This window comes from Dama dama, chromosome 7 (genome assembly GCF_033118175.1).
Source record: "Dama dama isolate Ldn47 chromosome 7, ASM3311817v1, whole genome shotgun sequence".
NCBI lineage: Eukaryota > Metazoa > Chordata > Mammalia > Artiodactyla > Cervidae > Dama > Dama dama.
The window spans coordinates 50,350,257-50,369,832 of record NC_083687.1 but is presented as its reverse complement, the minus strand read 5'-3'; the positions used below and the strand labels follow the sequence as shown (position 1 = coordinate 50,369,832).

Genomic DNA, 19,576 nt, shown 5'->3' with positions numbered 1-19,576 from the left:
GTGAATTTGTAAATGTAGTCTGAATACTTGAAATAGTTTGCTGCATGAAGCGGTTTGCTGAATGTGAAGCTTTCCATGAGATGGCCGAGTAAACAACTGGGAAAATACTAGACAGGGTTTTGTAGTAGTTTTCTGTGGAGCTGCTGAGCAAAATATCAAAGAAGTAATGTCACGACTGTCTTTTTCACGCTTGGAAGGGAAAAAAAAAAAACTGTCGAAGTACTGGGACAAGATGAAGAGGAAGAAAGATGGACAGAGTGAAAAGTAGCTTTATTTTCAGTTTATCTGTGAGACCACATAAGCTTGGGGATCAGAAGCCCTGAAGTCCATTACGTCTCCAAGGTCCACAGTCATTTATCTTGTGTTGGGCTCTAGAAAACTCCAGGACCTACTCCACTTGTGCTCAGTTTGATTTAGTAGCTGGGGTTCAAGATTTTTTTTTTTTTTATATAACACTGAAGAGTATACTGAACATTGATTGGCTAAAAAAAAAAAAGTCCAATCTTGAGTTAGTTCCCAAAAGGCACAGCTAGAATAAGGTATTAATGGGGATTAATGATGGCACTGTGGTTCGATATTAGCAAAAGTCCAGGGTCAAAAATAAATGTGTACACCTCAAGGGAAGCAGGCAAGTCCAGGCTGGCAACAGTGCAAAGACTGGAATTTAAAAATACCTAACTAGTATATTGACACTTTTTCTTCTCTCTCCTTCCAGATTTTCCTCCTAATGTCACCTTTTAAAAAAATTGCAATTGAATCAACTAAGTCACCAGAGGAGAAAGTTTCCCTCTGACTACGTTTTCCTGCAGTGCTTTTGGTGATGGCTATTTGTGTATAATTCCCACCATGAAAAAAGGGTTTCCATGAATAATCGTGTGGCTTATCATTGCTATGGGTCTTGGTCAATCATTCTTCTGCCTTTTCATTCTATGTCCCAACACTTGTCAGGATACTGCTTTGTCCTGGGAAAACTCTGAGCAAAGCTTCAAGGGTTTGCTTTCTCCTACAACCCAATGCTTATTTCATCAGAGACTTTGCCATACTCTGTTGGCATGTTCTACTTACAAATCTGTCTTTTCTATTAGACTGTTAGCTCTGTGGAGGCAGAAACTATTTTGTTTACAATTGTAACTAGACTTAAGATGATGCTAGTGGTAAAAGAACCTGCCTGATAATGCAGGAGATGACATAAGACACTGATTTGATCCCTGGGTTTGGGAAGATCCCCTGGAGGAGGAAATAGCAACCCATTCCAGTATTCTTGCCTGGAAAATTCCATGGACAGAGGTGCCTGGCGGGCTACAGTCCATAGGGTCGCAAAGAGCTGGACACCTAGCATGCATGGAATCTGAATACATGGAACCTGTATGCAGGTCAAGAATCAACAGTTCAAACTGGACATGGAACAACAGACTGGTTCCAAGTCCAGAAAGGAGTATGTCAAGGCTGTATATTGTCACACTGCTTATTTAACTTATATGCAGGGTACATCATGCGAAACGCTGGGCTGGATGAAGCACAGGCAATCAAGATTGCCAGGAGAAATATCAACAACCTCAGATATACAGACGACACCACCCTTATGGCAGAAAGTGAAGAAGAACTAAAGAGCCTTTTGATTAGAGTGAAAGAGGAGAGTGAAAAATTTGGCTTAAAACTCCACATTCAGGATACTAAGATCATGGCATCTGGTCCCGTCACGTCATGGCAAATAGATGGGGAAACAATGGAAAAAGTGACAGACTTTATTTTCTTGGACTCCAAAATCACTGCAGATGGTGACTGCAGAAATGAAATTAAAAGACTCTTGCTCCTTGGAAGAAAAGCTATGACCAACTTAGACAGCATATTAAAAAGCAGAGACATTATTGTGCCAACAAAGGTTCATCTAGTCAAGGCTATGGTTTTTCCAGTGGTCATGTATGGGTGTGAGAGTTGGACTATAATGAAAGCTGAGCACAGAAGAGTTGATGCTTTTGAACTGTGGTGTTGGAGAAGACTCTTGAGAGTCCCTTGGACTGCAAGGAGATCCAGCCAGTCCCTCCTAAAGGAGATCAGTCCTGGGTGTTCATTGGAAGGACTGATGCTGAAGCTGGAACTCCAATACTTTGGCCACCTGATGTGAATAACTGACTCATTGGAAAAGACCCTGATGCTGGGAAAGATTGAAGGCGGGAGGAGAAGGGGACGACAGAGGATCAGATGGTTGGATGGCATCTCCGACTCAATGGACATGAGTTCAAACTCTGGGAGTTGGTGATGGACAGGGAGGCCTGGCATGCTGCAGTCCATCGGGTCACAAAGAGTCAGACATGACTGAGCAATTGAACTGAACTGAAATGAACCTAGACTAGAGATTCTCAATAAATATTTGTTGAATGAATGAGTTAATATTGAGTGTTTTCCTACCATCAACGTCTTTACAGCAATTACTCCTCCCATCACCAAACCACAGCACCGCCATCATCCCTATTATCAGCATCACTACCATCACTGCATCACAACCACCTGTGCCACCATCAAACCACGTTTGGTACCTAGTCTTCGGGAACTCTTTCCCAGGGGCTCAATGCCTCTGGCTATCTGGGATTCTGATTCATGCCTTTCTTCATTATCCCCTACTTCAAACTTCACCTGTTCTAGAACCATTCCCTTGGGTCCTTCTCTATTAGGAGACAGCTACATAACTTGATGTAGGAATTATGTTACCAGTGTGTATTGGTGCTCGCCCCCTAAGGTCTAATATAACTCGAGAGCAAGAGTAATATCTAACTCCATTTCAGCCACTTACTGGCCATGTGACCTTGAATGACATCACTTCCAAGGGCCTTCACCTCTTTACCTATAAGACCCCCGGAGAGTCTTCCAGATCTCACGTACTGGCTCTGTGTGCCTTTCGCACAGATCTCCTATCAATAAGTCTCAACTCAAAGGAGAGAACCTGCTAGGACTTCCATGGGGAATAAGTGAGCAGCATCTGCAGGCATGGTGGCCACGGCAGGGGCAGTGCGCCAACCTGGAGAACTTCTCTGCCCGTAGCTGCTATCAGATCCAGTCACTCATGGGGCAGGCACCAGGGACCACCCAGCAGTAAAGGCAGGCCATTTTCCTTTCCCCCAGGGCGCTGCAGTTCTTGTCATGAGGCGGGGCATACCTGTTTTGATCATCTGACCCAGGCTCAGATTCCATGTCAGGTCACGCGTGGGTGCTAAGTCCCTTCAGTCGTTTCCGACTCTTTGCAAAGTTATGAGCTGTATCCCATCAGGCTCCTCTGTCCATGGGCTTCTCTAGGCAAGAATACTGGAGTGGGTTGCCATTTCCTTCTCCAGGGTCTTCTTCCTGACCCAGGGATCAAACCCAGGTCTCCTGCATTGCAGGCAGACTCTTTGCCATTTGAGCTGTCTTTAGGTTGGGCATGTTAAGTTACTTCTCAGTAGTTCAGGGCCAAGGATGGAATGCTTTATTAGTGGGCATGAGCAAAATAAGTTTTCGGATGGCACAAAACATTCTTCTAAAATTTTCCTGGCACATTTCCTGGCTATTGTTTTGGTGGGGACGGTCACATCAGGTGCGAGGTGGAAGGCAAACAGCCATCAAGCAAGGTAATTTAAAGGAGGAAGTGTAACTTGGGGCAAGTTTCTTCTCTTTTTTTCCTAATCGCTTAAAAATTGTTTGCTCCCTTAAATCAATCTGCAGTGTAGCTTTGGTAAAATGCCCCACTCAGTAGTTAGAAAAGCCTAAATAAAAGTTCACTTACGTAAGGTTACAGATCTCAGGACCAATCCCCAGACAATGAGATCATAGGAGTTTTAAACTTTCTTTCTCCTGGGTAAACCCAGTAGCCCAAGGCTGTCCAGATTGTCATAAACTTTTCCGATTTTCACATCAAAGTGGAGTAACAGCAACTCAAAATAAGAACCAAATAAGATACGGAATGTATAAAGGGGAAAAAATAGAAGAAAAAAGAACACCTTTTTAAAGAAGAAAAGGACGTTCTTGCTGCCACTGGGAATTACAAATGTGATCTGAGGACAGAGACAGAATTCCATTTTAAAGCTGAGGTGAGGCCTGCAGAGGTTGAGGGCTGGGCCCGGGTCACACAGGAAGCGAGAGGAAGGGTCCGAACCAAGAGGCCTGGTGTGACTTGGGCCAGGCCCTCCCGGGAGATGCTGTCTCCACCCTCTCTTCAGCAGAGAAAGGAAACGCGCAGGTTTTGAACAAGGTCGGAAGGCAGGTCATCCATGCAGGCAAGAAGAAAGGGCCGTGACCACTGCACGTGCAGGGAGACTGAGCCTCGGAGGGGCCTGGGGCTGTGACTTAGACCTCAGGGGGCATTTGGAAATATCAAAAGTCCTTCTTGATTGTCACAATTAACTGGTGAGGGAGGTGCTCCTGACGTCTCTGGGGTAGAAGCCAGGGATGCTCCTAAACGTCCTCTGGTGTGTAGGACAGCCCCCACGACAAGGAACCACCAAGGGGGCACTTCCCTGGTGGCCCAGTGGCTGAGACTCCCGGCTCCCAATGCAAGGGGCCTGGGTTTGACCCCTGATCAGGGAACCAGATCCCACATGCTGCAGCTAAAAGACCCAAAGTGCCATGACAAAGGTCAAAGATCCCGCAAGCCTCAGCTAAGACTTGCCACATACAAATAAATATTTTTAAAAAGAGCCACCCAAGGTCATAAATACTAGACAATAAAGATTTTTATCTGGGCACTGAAAAACCAGAGTGACACTGTCATTATCGGCAACATCGTTAGAAAGACCGCAGTTGTTTATAATCTGTGCTTGGATCGCACCGAGCACCCACCTTCTTTCCGCAGATTCCTGGCTCACCTTCAGTGCTGGACTTGGCCGTGACCACAGGGAGCAAATCTGTCTCTGGGGCCCCGGTCATCTGCTCTTGCCTCTACCCTCCTCAGGGGCCCAGCCAGCACCGGGCCACTCATCTACTCCTTCCTGGCAATAGCTGATCCCAGGAAATTTCTGCCTGCCATCACTTTCATCTTGGCATGAACTGCGGCCAGTGTGTTATCCCTCCCAGAGAGTTTGCATATCATGATGCATCTGGTGCCAAAACGTGTTTCCTATAAAAAGAACTTCCTGCCTCTGACCAGGCTGGGGAGAGGGTTGATAAGTTTGAAAGTGACCACACACAGCTCCCTCTGTTCTACTGGTGGACGGGACCAACTCCCTAGAAAACATCTAGAGGCCCATCTGCTTGGACCCAGGATTCTGGCTAAACTCAAGCAACTTCACAACACTTTCCTTCTGGGCTCCCTAAATGCATCCTCTCATACTTTAAGGCAAATCTTTACTGAGAAATTTGAGGGGTTTTTGTTTTTATCTATTTTTCTTTTGGTCTTTGCCTAACTTCCCTCAGCAATTTCACGATAGATTTCCAGGACTTGTGAACAGGAAAGAAGCTCCCAGAGTGACCAGAAAACAATGGATTTCTTGGGAAAGTTTCATGGTTTTTGTTGATTTTTAGAGGCTCAATGTTTTAATTTCTAAAATCACTATAACTGAATGGATTTTGGAGCTCTTCTAAGGATTAAAGGAGATAATAGATGTAAAATGATTTTGAAAATTATCAAATATCCATTTTGTGGATGTAAACAATGGTGGTGGTGAAAAAAAAAGATACTGCCCAGAGTGGGGGGGGGGGTGTTCTCCCCTAACACCCAAGGCCTCCCCCTCCAGAAAGAAAACCAAACCAAACTCCCAAATAGATCCTGCCCAGTTGTGTATCTTGTAAGTGGGTTATAGATCTTCAAAATCAAAACTTCATAGGCTTTCTATGATTAGTAAAATTGCAAGGCAATTTGCATTAGGATAGATGTGCTTCATTCAAGACTTAGCTTTCGCTTGGCCAGGTGCCACCATAGGAAGTATCGGGTTCGTTGCTTCCTGTTCACCCCACCCCCCCCTACTTTGCTTGTGTTAGGCAGTGATCTCTACATTCGTAAAAGCACACATGATATGTGAGTAAGCTCGGGCTGGTGAGCATGCCATTTCAGAGTGCCTAAGGAATTCGTTTGCATCCAACCACTGCCAATAACTGCTTCCTTTCTCACTGCAAAACTGTCATGGTAACTCCAGAGAAGAAGAAAAAGGGGCTCTTGTCTGTGAATCAGGAAAAACAGTGACCAAAGGTCTTGTGTATGTTCTTATACACAGTTATTAAAAAGAAATTCCTAAATTATTTAGAATTCATAGTCTTTTCACTTGCATATTTTATGTCACAGACATAAACTAACAACAACGAAAAAAAAATGTCTTTAAATGTTCGTTTATACCTTTCCTTCCTTTTAAAGTTTCGCTTTTCTTAAATTTACACATAGCCTAATTGTTAATTTAATGATCTTTGCTCTTAAGTGCTAACTAGAAATTGCATTTCCTATTATTCTCAGTCTAACATTTTTATAAAATTGATATTTGATTTTATTTCACTGAAATCAGACTCAAAGATAGCAGTCTTTTGGAGAGATATTTTAAAAAATAAAACTTGAGGAAATTGGGGGACTGCCCTGTGGTTCAGTGGCTAAGATTTTGCCTTCCAGGGCAGGGGGTGTGGGTTCAGTCCCTGGTTGGGGAGCTAAACCAGGGACTAAACATAAACCAGAAGCAATATAGTAACAAATTCAATAAAGACTTTAAAAATGGTCCACATAAAAGAAGTCTTTAAAGAAAAACTTAAGAGAGTTGGTAGCAAAAGAAGTAGATTTTGTTGTTTTTGACCAAATGAACTATCAGTAGCACCTAGTTTAATGTTTTTCAGGAATGTTCCGCACATATTTGGGCTTCCCAGGTGGCTCCGTGGGTGCAGGAAACCCAGGAGATGCAAGTTCGATCCTGGGTTGGGAAGATCCCCTGGAGGAGGGCATGGCAACCCACTCCAATATTCTTGCCTGGAGAATCCCATGGACAGAGGAGCCGGACGGGCTACAGTCCATGGGGTTGCAAAGAGTCGGACATGACCTAAGCGACTGAGCACACGGGCATACACTGCTTGTATTTGACAGATCTGACTTGCTGTCACGCACCAAGGGCAGAGTCTGTGCGTCCCACATGTCAGCACAGTCCAGGGCTGCCTGGGACCTAGACAACACGTTTAATCCACTGCCCACACCGGACTCCCAGCCTCCTCGATCATGAGAATAGTGTCTCCTCCCCTAGGAAGCAGTTTCAGTGCAGGGTCTGTGCATCCTCAAAGATGCTTCATGATCTCCTGCCGACACCAGCAAGGAAGGTAGAAAGTACCTAGGTCTGGAGTCAGCAGACCTGGGATCTAGCTGAGGACTGAGGCTTTGTCACTGACCACCTGTCAGCACGCTGCTTTCTAACTTGCAAAACGGAATGCATGATGCCAGCCCTCCCCCTCATCTCATGTGTTTACTCTGAAGAATCAACACCCATTTCATAAACTGTCAATATACAGTCCTATGCTGAGGTATCGTTGGAATAGAATAGGATTAGTCATTTATTTCTTCACTCTTACTGTGGGTGTGAATGTAGATAAATTATGCTTTACAGGTTTTTTTTTTTTGCTGCTCTTTGGTGTTTGATCAATCAATTGATTGATCGATTGATTATAGTTACTGACATTTCGTCATGGTCTCTCTCATTCCCCAGGTAAAGAAGCTTAAGAATAAGCGATCTGTACTATCATGTGATCTATTAGCATTTGTCTGAAGCCAAAGCCACATATAGTACTGAGATAAGAATTTAGTTTTATGGCACATGACAAGTTCGGGGAATTACAGACTCTTCCAAGTAAAAGTTTATTAAGTGTAAGTCACTATTTCAACAGCTCTTAATGAACTGACACCCATATGGAGGCAAATGACATATCTAATTATAGTCATCAGTAGTTGTTCTTACCATGGCTGACCCAACACGGCTGACTTTGATGGGATTCCCTCTGCCGGAAAGGTCCATATTTGCTTTGTCCATCACAAACAGGCAAGCATCAAGGATGCTATCCTCAAACTATTTGGGGGGGAAAAAAATGAGAAACTACTTAATGTCCAATCTGCAAAGAAGACATTCATTCTCTGCCAAAAAATAAAATGAGACCACAGCCTAATGTTTAGAAATGTGTATTTCCTGTATGGAAATCACTCATGATCTTTAGTGTGAAATATTTAAGGTGGAAGGAAGGAGACATCTTCTTTAATTTTTCAGTATAATGGATAAGAACTTAAAAGCTAGCTAGAAGTATGAATAGAACTACCAGCAAGCTGCTGTGCTCAAGGGTCGAGAACGGGGACTTCCCTGCAGTCCAGTGGGTAAGGCTCCATGCTTCCAGTGTAAAGGGCGCAAGTTCAACCCCTGTGAGGAACTAAGATCTCACCTGCCAGGCCATGGGGCCATAAAAGGGGGCAAAGAATCAAGAACTGCCTTGATGTTCTTTAGAAAACTGTAGGGTTAATTGTAGGGTTAATTCAGAGGATCTCTCCCATGTATTGGCTCCCGGGATATCCAGCAGTGGGATGAACCATTTACCAAAGTCAGGCCAGAGTCTCGAGACCTCAAAAGTCACATGAGTCCTTGTGCATCTGAGAAATAAATGGCTCTCACGTCCATCTCGGGAAGGCACTTCAGGTCCGCAGTGCATGTACCATGAAGGGCAGGAGACCTCACTCAGAGAACCTCTGCCCACGGTTCCCTCTCTTCTGAGATGGGGTGGACTCCAGGGTCAAAGAGAGGTCAGGAAGGTTTAGAGAAAGATTATACTATCAAGTCTGGCAGTCGGTTCAGTCTCCTTAGAAAGAACTCCTAACTACACAGAACACCAGAATTTTCCAAAAATGGAGCAAAGACAAAAATAGTTTTTAAAGATGATAAAACTGGAAGATGATACCTATACTGCACCTCACTGTGCAGGAAATTTCCCTGAATACAGAAACCTTGTATGTTATCTACCCAGTGGTTAGGACAGACACCGCTGTCTTAATGGCTGATTACCAGGTAATTCTCGATTAAACTCGAATTTGAATACCAACTCTGGGTGTCTCCTAAACTGACGTGATGGCTGCAGGGATGGTAATCGCACTAGCTCTCCAGGTACCTAAAGAACTCACTACTCTGGTTCCTATGAGGCAGCATCTTTCAGCTGTGTCTGTGGGGCATGACGGGTCAGCAAGAACGGTAAAGACATCGTCAGAGAACTAGTTACATTACCTCATTGCAGAATACTGGCTTGGGTGGTTGACTGGGCTAAAACGCCCAAATTAATGGACTCTGAATGAGAGCAGAGAGAAGCAGCAAGTGTGCTCTGGGGCATCTAGCCGTGTTGGCTAAGGGCCCCCCATCATGCTTGGCACCCTTTCCCAGGCCTCCTTGCTACCCACCTAATCAGCTTTTTTCCTGGTTAGCTCTCTCTCTCTCTCTGTTGTTACATTGGGAGCATAAATAGAATCACATCTAAAGGTTAGGGATTAGGGACCCAAAGCAAGGACATCAGACAATAAGCTATGGTCATGGGTTGTATGTCACTCAGGTAGTGGAGGGCTTGGAACTGGGGAGCCAGGCAAGGATCCCCAAACAGGGGAAGAACACACTGATCCTTAGCCCGGCAGGACGTCAGAAATGCAGGTGGGCAAAGCTGAACAGTGGGGGTGTGATTCTCAACAGTTAGTTAGAATCAACCAAGATGGAGAGCCTGCTCAGCTGGCACCAGTGGTACAGAAAGTCTGCCAAAGCAGGAGACACAGGGGACACGGGCTTGATCCCTGGATCAGGAGAATCCCCCGGAGCAGCAAATGGCAGTGCAGTGTTCTTGCCTGGAGTAGCCTGGTGGGCTACGGTCCCTGGGGTCACAAAGAGTGGGACGTGACAGAGCACAACAGCAGGAACCCAGGTTGGATACCGGAGTCTGAGCTCCTGGAATTTCACTGTTCTGAAATGCCAAAGCATTTCTCACTGGAATGCCATGCCAAGCATATAGGCTCCGATCTCTGTAACACTGTAATAACCGGAAATATGTGATTTCAGCTGATAAATTATGCAGGTGCCCTTCTAAGTCTGCACCCAGGCTGTCTTAGAGACGCAGATCCTGAAAAGCAGGAAATTGTGCTTGTCCAATATTGACACTTACCACCCTGCAGTGATACATGGGACTGAGAATATGAGTGAAGATGTCCTTGACAATGACAAACGTTAAGTAGCTCACCTGACCGTAGCTCCAGCTCCTGCTCTTGATGTCATTGAAGTCTCCATGAAAAATAACCCCGATGTCATTCAGGACGTATTCCTCTCTTTCTTTTTCATTATCCAAGTACACAGCATCCTCTGCATTGGAATTTAAACATAATGACTATTAACCAAACCAGAAAGTTTCTGCACACTTGAAAGTTTATTCTGATCATAAATTGCAATTACTGGTGATTTTAACAACGGTGAACAAAACTGGCCAAGATCAGTCTGCAAACGATGACTCTTGTCATCAAAATGCTGACACGTTTTGGCTAAGTTCCAAGTAGCACAATCAAACTGATGAGTCTCCTGAAACATTTTAGGATTCTGGTGCATCAGTGGTTTCAGAATCAGAATTCTATAATGTAGATAAAAATCTGTAACACACATATCAAAAAATAATTTCCAAAGTATTAACATTAAAAGAATTAGAGATGATTTTATAACAAGTCTGGGGCATATTAGCAGGCTGGAGAGTTCATGGGTCATGCCTGGTTTGTGGCCCATCGGGGAGAGGAGGGAGGCTGGGCATTGTCTCCTCTCAAGGAACTATCTTGGTGCACGTGCTGGTACGAGTGTGTCCGATCGGCCTCTCTGATCATCTTCCTCCACTGCAGGGACTTCTCTTGTCTATTTTAGAAGCATTAGTTTGCTGATTTTTGGCTGTGCTGGGTCTGCATCGCCGTGTGGGCTTCTCCTAGCTGTAGAGAGCGGGCGCGTCTCTGGAGATGTGATTGGAGGGCTTCTCAATGCAGTGGCTCCTCTTGTCATGGCTCCTGGGCTCTAGAGCACAGGCCCAATAGCTGTGGCTCCCGGCCTTGGTTGCTCAGCAGTAAGTGGATTCCTCCCGGATCGAGGGTTGAACCCATGTCTCCTGCACTGGCAGGCGGATTCTTTACCCCTGAGCCACCAGGGAAACCCACAAGGACTCTTCTTGCCTGTGGCTCTAATCTCAGGAAAACCTTGCTCCCCATCTGCCTACTGAGGAATCAGCCTGGTACTTATTCCCAGGCCAGGCATGAAAGCAGCCAAAGCATCTTTAACACACAAGGGACCACACAGGTATAAGTTCTACTCAGGTCAGTGTGCATCCTTGGCAATTGTCAGTTTCAGGTCTGAACGGAGATGTGGCTCATCACACTTCTCTGGCCCAGGTCGTCCTTGCCATCCTGCTACTTTCTTGGGGATCTTTCCTTCCCATTTCCTGGTAAGGCTTTTACCATCCCTCTGGAGTTGTTGTTGCTCAGTTGCTCTGTCGTGTCCGACTCTCTCTGACCCCATGGACCACAGCATGCCAGGCTTCCCTGTCCCTCACTATCTCCCGGAGTTTGCTCAAACTCATGTCCATTGAGTCGGTGATGCCATCCAACCACCTCATCTTCTGTTGACCCCTTCACCTCCTGCCTTCAATCTTTCCCAGCATCAAGGTCTTTCCCAATGAGTCAGCTCTTTGCATCAGGTGGCCGAAGTATTGGAGTTTCAACTTCAACATCAGTCCTTCCAATGAATATTCAGGGTTGCACATTAGAATCATTCGGGTAGATTTAAAAACTGTAGATTCTTGAGTTGAACTCTAGATCAATCGGATCAGAATCTCTAGGAGCAGGAGTGAGATCCAGGCAGCAGGATATTAAAAAATGAATTAATTAACTAATGAGCTAATTTTAAGCTCTCCCGTGAGTCTGATGTGCAGCCACAGTTGAGAACAAATGTCCCAGCCCCTTGATGTTCACAGAATGGTGGAAAGACCAGCAGCATCAGCACCGCCTGGAACCTCGTGAGAAATGCAATTTCAGGCCTCAGCTCAGACCCACGGAGTCAGAATCTGCACATTAACAAGGTCCCCAGGGATCTGTGTATATATTAAAGTTTGCCCGGTGCTGCTCCATCCAACCAGCTTGGACCCCCGTTCCAGGCCGTATTATAGCATTGATCAAATCTTCTGGAGATTTCATGGTCTGTTCTGCACTCCAGCACTTTCTTGTAACTTCCGTTCTGTTCTTTGCCTCTTGGCTACCATTTGCCTGGTTTCATGTAACTGTCAACACACGCATGCACTGACACACATACACACATTTACATACACACTACTGACCAATAAACTGCACACATTTAAAATATGTAATTTCACAACCAAAATAATAAACATAAGCATGCATGCATGCTAAGTCACTTCAGTTGTATCTGATTCTTTGTGATCCAAGGGACTGTAGCTGGCCAGGCTCCTCTGTCTATGGGATTTTCCAGGCAAGAATACTGGAGTGGGTTGCCATGCCCTTCTCCAGGGGATCTTCCCAATCCAGGGATTGAACCACTGTCTCTTATGTCTCCTACGTTGGCAAGAAGGTTCTTTACCACTAGCAGCACCTGGGAAGCCCAATAAACATATACGTCACCCCCAAAATTTCCTTGTTCCTCTTTGTAATTCCTCCCTCCCAAGCCTGTCTCAGACCCCCAACCCCTACCAGGGAAACATTAATCTGCTTTTTTGTCACTGAAAGTTATCAGTGTGCTTACTTCTTCTATTCATCTATTAAATGTCAGATTTTTCCTTTTTGTGACTCAGAGAAAGAAAAATTTATTGAATAAATAAATTTAATAAGGTCTTTCCCAGTGGTTCAGTGGTAAAGTATCCACCTGCCAATGCAGAAGACTTGGATTCAATCCTTGGATTGGGAAGATCCTTTGGAGGAGGAAATGGCAACCCACTCTAGTATTCTTGCCTGGAAAATCCCATGGACAGAGGAGCCTGGCGGGCTACAGTCCATGGGGTTGCAAAGAGATACAACTCAGTGACTATACGGCAGCAGCATATTTAATAAGGAGAAGCATATTAAATAAGTCTTTAAACAGTGTAGTTTATTCATTTATGGCATGCCAGGATAAATGAAAAGAACTTTCATCTTCAAATGCTATGGGTAACCTATTGTGTAAATGTAGATATTTTGTAAAATAACCTTTAAACTGTAAATGGACATGTGTTTGGTCAGATTGTTTTAAGTTTAATTTGATTTTTTTTTCTCTTTCTTCATATGAAAACTACTTTAGCAATAATTAATTCCATGATTACTACATTCTGCCATTAAAGGATGTTTGTTAGTACCCCAACACTGCAGAAATCTTGATGAGTATGAACTCATTCTATCCATCCTTGTCAATTAAGTTATTTCTTTCTTGACAAATAAACCCTTTGATACTTTCAACCAGAAATAAGTCTCAGAGCTATTTCTGAGTAGAGTTTGTATGAAATAAAAGATGTTTAGATTTGGTAATAACTTTTCCAAGCTGACCTCTCTTGAGCAAGATACTTTTTCAGTGCTTTTGTTTTGTTAGACTACACTTTCCCTGTAATATTTTTGTAACACAAATTTTTTGTATTTTAGTCATTTGAAAAAGTTGTAGTACAGCTGGTCTGCAATTAAGACACAAATTTAAAGCTGCTGCTGCCTTTGTAATATAGGTGATTTTGTCCTGGTATATTGTCATTCCACCTGCTACTGGACCTAGAATCCCATGGATCTTCCAGTTACCATTCATTTCTTCACAGTCCACAAATGAAGAATAGGAACTTCAGTGAATGCATCTATTAATCCTGTTGGGAGGTGAAACTCATTCCACCAGAATTATTTTCTAATTTTTCACTAAAATGATGATACAGACTGAGGACATATCACTCTGAAATTGGAAGGCATTCCCATTTAAGGCTCCAAAGTGCCTTACTCAGCTGAGTTCCAGGTTACTAGTCATAATTTTATTCACCCATTGGAGAATTTGATTCATTTAAATGTTGGGAGATGGCCATTTTAAACTACTGTTGTATACGTCTGTTTGGGGAAGTTACAAAAAGAAAATAAGAAAGAACGTATATGAAGGGCGAGGCTGGTTATTTTTCCCATACAGTTGTGCTTTTGCTCATATGACTGATAAATTAATTTTTGCATTCACTGCTTCCCTGGGGGCTCAGACGGTAAAGAATCTGCCTGCTATGCAGGAGACCTGGGTTCAAGTCCTGAGTTGGGAAGATCCCCTGGAGAAACAAATGGCTCCCCACTCCAGTATACTTGCCTGGAGAATCCCATAGACAGAAGAGCCTGGTGGGCTACAAAGAGTCAGCCATGACCGAGCAACTAACACTAGGGTTTTTCACCAGTAAACAGTATTACTAGCAGATTTGCCTATTTCCACTGCCCTTGCAATACTTTGAAGTGTTTCAAACAGAGCATACTATAATAATCAAAAACTTAATTCCATTATAAGAAAATATCAAATAACAAAAAAAAAAAAATAGAGAGCATAAAAACTCATGATGCATTTTCTCTTTAAAGAATCACATTTTTTTTTTTTTTTAGTTCTGTCCACTGAAAAGAGTTAGAAAAAACAACCAGTGTAACAGCAGCAAGTGCCCTTGAGCCTGGTTATGGTCTCTGAGTGCCATTTCTCCTCCTCTCCCCTCCCCATTAAAAGGTATCCAGGCTCCTTAAGAAAAATGATTGGAGGTCTCGGTCAGGGAAATGTATAAGGCTAGCCTGAAGTGCTTCTTCCTACCAGAAAACAAGAAGGCTGTTAAAGATTCTAGGACTCATGACAAAGAAATCAGAAATCAACTTAAAAAAACTCCCACTGGCCAAGAATGGCACAATTAAAATATCAAAAATAACTGTCACCACAAAAGATTAGGACATGAAATATTTTAATGTTTATAGTTTCACGGTGATTTAAAAAATGTATTGGACACCATTGTAGCGTACTACAAATCAACCCATTATTCTAAGAACTTAGAAATAAGGAAAGAGCCATGTATCTAGACTTGCTTATATGAATACTACCTCAAGGCACCGAAATCATTGATGCTAATAAATGCAAAATGAGTGGGAGATGAGACTGTCACCATTTTGCAATCCCTAATGAATTGATGGATCTAGGCTACAATCGTTTTTAAAAGGCTAATGGGGAACTTCATAATGGATGGATGAAACTGATAACCCCAATCCCACTGGTAAATCTGAACATCACAAAAAACCGACATGCAGACACTGTGTCTCCTGGTAGGATGAATGCCCAGGAAGCACACAGCATCTGACTTAAGAAGTAGATGCTTCCTCAGGGCTCTCTCCACACCTGCTCCAAAGAAAAAAGGAAACAATTCACTTACAGATGAATCTGACTGAGTCTCCAGTCATGTCTGACTCTGCAACCCCATGGACTGTAGCCTGCCAGGCTCCTGTGTCCATGGAATGCTACAGGCCAGAACACTGGAGTGGGTATCCTTTTCCTTCTCCAGGGGGTCTTCCCAACCCAGGAATCGACCTCAGGTTTCCCACATTGCAGGTGGATTCTTTACTGTCTGAGCCACCAGAGAAGCCTCTAGGTAGAACTAAAAGCTTAATAGAAAATTCAGGGGTTAGAGAAACATGAGACCCATGCAAATATTTGCTATCTCTTGTCTTTTTGGTGATGGCCATTCTAACAGCTATGAGATAATATCTCATTATGGTTTTAATTTGCATTTCTGTAATGACTGTGGTGGTGGTGCTTTAGTTGCTAAGTCGTGTCCTACTCTTTTGCAACCCCATGGACTGCAGCCTGCCAGGCTCCTCTGTCCATGGGATTTCCCAGCAAGAAAATTGGAGTTGGCTGCCATTTGTTCCTCCAGAGGATCTTCCCCACCCAGGGATTGAACAGGTGTATCTTGCATCTCCTGCAGTGGCAGGTGAATTCTTTACTACTGAGCCACCAGGGAAGCTCCCTTTATATACATACATATGTGTATATTTTAAAGGACAGTGTATTCAATTAATGGTCAATTAAATATAAAACTTGGCTTCGCTGGTGGCTCAGATGGTAAAGAGTCTGCCTGCAGTGTGGGAGACCTGGGTTTGATCCCTGGGTCGGGAAGATCCCTGGAGAAGGAAATAGCAACCCACTCCACTATTCTTGGCTGGGAAATCCCATGGACGGAGGAGCCTGCCAGGCTACAGTCCATGGGGTGGCAAAGAGTCAGACACGACTGAGAGACTTCACTCAACTCTCACAAAAATAAAACTATTCAGAAGTACATTAGATGGATGGAAGTTCACCCAAACGGTAACAGTGATTTGTAGATCTCTGAGGTTTTTTTTTTATGCTTTCATTATTTTTTGTGTCTGTGATAAGACTTTCATCATGAGAAAAAAAGTTGTTTTTAATCTGGTTGCATTTACATGAAACTACCAGTTTAAGAAGATCTTAACAAGTTCAGCTTTTTTTGCATCATTTTTTCTTCAAGAACAACACGGTGTGCTCTCTTTATTATCAGTGTCCTTATCATCAATAGATGTCTTCACACAGTTATAACTCTTCCCCCTTCTTTAAGTCCCCTCTACGCTGTCCTTCCGGCACGGGCTGGGTGAAGCCTTGTTCTGTAGTGACCTGCGGATGCTGCAGTGACATGCCCCCGCTACACACAGCCTGTTGTGGGAGTTCATGATTTCTGGAACAAGTATGTGTATAGTGTTTACTCCATGCCAGGAACTTTCTAACGTGGTGCAAAAACAAACTTATTAAAACTCATCGTGAGGACTTCCCTGGTGGCTCAGTGGTAAAGAATCCACCTGCCAACGCAGGAGACTCGAGTTCAATCCCTGATCCAGGAAGACCCCACATGCCTCGGTGTAGCTAAGACTGTGCGCCCCGACGATGAGCCTGTGCTCCAGAGCCCAGGGGCTGAAACGAGAGAAGCCGCTCCGTGGGAAACCCCCCTACCTCGAGGAGGGGTGACCCCCGCTCTCCACAGCTAGAGGAAAGCCTGAGCAGCAGCAAAGACCCCGCATGGCCAAACAAATAAGTACGTAAGATCGTTTCTTTAAAAATACCCCATGACGTCTCTCAGAGGAAGGCACTGCATTTTCCCCACTTCACAGATGAGGAAACCCAGGAAGAGACAAGAAAAGTATCTTTCCCAAGGTCATTGTGCAGCTGAGAGGTGAAGCCAGGGGTTGAATACCAAGCTGTCCCCCAAATAGACTATGATGCTGAGTCCGAGGGATCAAGTCACTGTCTCCACATAGCCCTGCGCAATGCGCCTGAGAACGTGGCAAAATAAACGCCACCCGCTGGAATGAGAGACGGGGATGGATGTCCAGGGCTCGAAGAGTGAGAGGCAAGTCCAAGAGAATGAAGGATTTACTTTTGGGCTTTGGGTTATTGTTGATGAGAAGTCATAAATTTAGGTGGCAAGTCATGAATAGGAAGGAGTTCTGTAGCTTGAGTGTAGCCCACCCCTTTCCTTCCAGCCGCTGAATTAAAACTCACCTCGAAACAGGCAGGCATAATCATGACTCCACAACAAGGCAGGGGGATCAAATGCGGAGCCTCGATTTTAATTTTAAATTTATTTATGATTTTAAAGGAAGATTGAAAGTGGAAAGCAGAGCTTTCTTTCCCCTCTTTTTATTCAGATCTGTCACTTTAAAATATAGTTGTCCAAAGCTAGGATTAAAAAAAAAAAACTCATCACCATGGAAACTCTGAAAAACTCTCTGTGTTTGATAGGCTGACAAAAACAGGAAAACTCAATCATTTGCCTCTTGAGATGTTGTTGGTTTCAGGGGGTGTGGTTTTTGTTTGTTTTAAAAAAATTTCTTTTATTAGTTTGAAAGGTGTAGTGAGGTTTTCTAGATCTGATGATGGAGGTGGGAAGAGATCGGTTCTGCACTTTAGTAAAATGAAGGATACTATTATTTTATTAAAAGGAAAAATAAGCTGACAAGCAACTCACTGTTCTAGTCAACCAACAACCTGAACTGTGAGAAAGTAGAGTGTGTGTGTGTGCGCGCACACATATGCGTGTGCAAGTGTGGGGACTATACTTCTCAACTGTGGGAGAGCTGATGGGAGAAACCAGGTCTAGAGGGCGGTAAAGCTGGGACGGCCGCACCAGGGACCTGCTGACAACCTCTTGATCCTGAGCGACCTCTGGCCAACAGCCAGCTCCAACAGTGAAACCCACAAGGAGACTCGGCGCCATTGCTGAGTGTGGGTTCATACCTCCGTGCACTTTACCCAGAGCAGACCTTCAGCATGCCTTGTAAACAACCACTCCTCCTGGGTGACTACCAGGAGGCAAGGGGTAAAGAAGAATGGCCTCATTGATTTTATAATTCCTCCAGTGGGAGGAGTAGCGCAGCTAAAAAAAAAAAAAAAGAAAATTGTGAGCTGAGAACTGCTAAGACTCACTTCCAGGGCTGATTTCTGGCCCCCTTGGAAATTACCACTGGCCTCCCCACCCAGAGAAAGTAAGAATTTATAACAAACATGTAAAAACGAATGCTGAGCCTATTGATTTTAGTATCTGCATGACCTCGGAGGGCGAGGGAGGGCTGTTCATCACCACCTGGGCTGAAAATTTCCTTTTGCTTATTTTCATGCGATTTTAAAGTTAAAGCAAGCCCCACTTCTAAGGTCGTTAAAGTCAAGCCCGGCAAAGGGATCAGAGAAAACCGTGGCGCTAGAGTGCTCTCCTATATTTTATCTCCAGTGAGACTCTTGAACTGCTTAAGTCACAGTCTGGTTCTGTTTGAGATCCATGAGAAACAATGGTGGTTTGACCTCTTCAAAAAAGGCGAAATGTCTCAACTTTTTGGTAAAAGGAGAAGTTTTGAGTGAGGAATTAGAAACAATTTTGGGGGCTTTCCTGGTGGTTCAGAGGGTAAAGAATCTGCCTTTAATGCAGGAGACCCGGGTCCAATCCCTGAGTTGGAATGATCCCCTGGAGAAGCGAATGGCAATTCCCTTCCAGTACTCTTGCCTGGGAAATCCCAAGGACAGAGGAGCCTGGCGGGCTGTAGTCCATGGGGTTGCAAAGGGTTGGACACGACTGAGTGACTAAGACTTTTTACTCCCCTCCCCTTTATACAAAAGCTGAGTGCCACTAAAGACAGAGGCAAGACCTGCTGGGTGGGTGTCGTCAGCGCTCTAGGGACTGACCCTCTCTGTGGAGCACATGTGACTCCAGATTGGTGTCATCATGATATGGTTTTCCATCTCAAGTACATCAGAAGGGTGGTGACCCCCGAGGCTGTTTTCTAGGCAGATGATTCCCACCTATGGGCACTGGGAAACACTGGAGTATATTTACTGCTGAGGTTGTTCAGCTGCGTCTGATTTTGCGAACTGTAGCCTGCCAGGTTCCTCTGTCCATGGAATTTTCCAGGCACGAATACTGGAGTGGGTTGCCATTTTCTACTCCAGGGGATCTTCCTGACCCAGGGATTGAACTCAAGTCTCTTGGGTCTCCTGCATTGGCCGGAGGATTCTTTACCACTGTCCCACGGGGGCTCAATCACTAAGTCATTCCTGACTCTGCGAACCCATGGACAATAGCCTGCCAGGCTCCTCTG

General features: G+C 44.3%; 1 protein-coding gene across 1 annotated transcript in view; it reads right to left on the bottom strand.

Annotated features, from left to right (window-relative positions):
* The window catches only part of F13A1 (coagulation factor XIII A chain), a 140,726-nt gene that overhangs the window by 69,449 nt on the left and 51,701 nt on the right, over nt 1-19,576 (bottom strand). Inside the window, exons 6-7 of the mRNA XM_061147685.1 lie at nt 10,177-10,295; nt 7,884-7,991 (exon numbers count right to left, since the gene is read on the bottom strand). Of these exons, the coding sequence (XP_061003668.1) occupies nt 7,884-7,991; nt 10,177-10,295 (227 nt within the window). The remainder of the gene's footprint in view (nt 1-7,883; nt 7,992-10,176; nt 10,296-19,576) is intronic.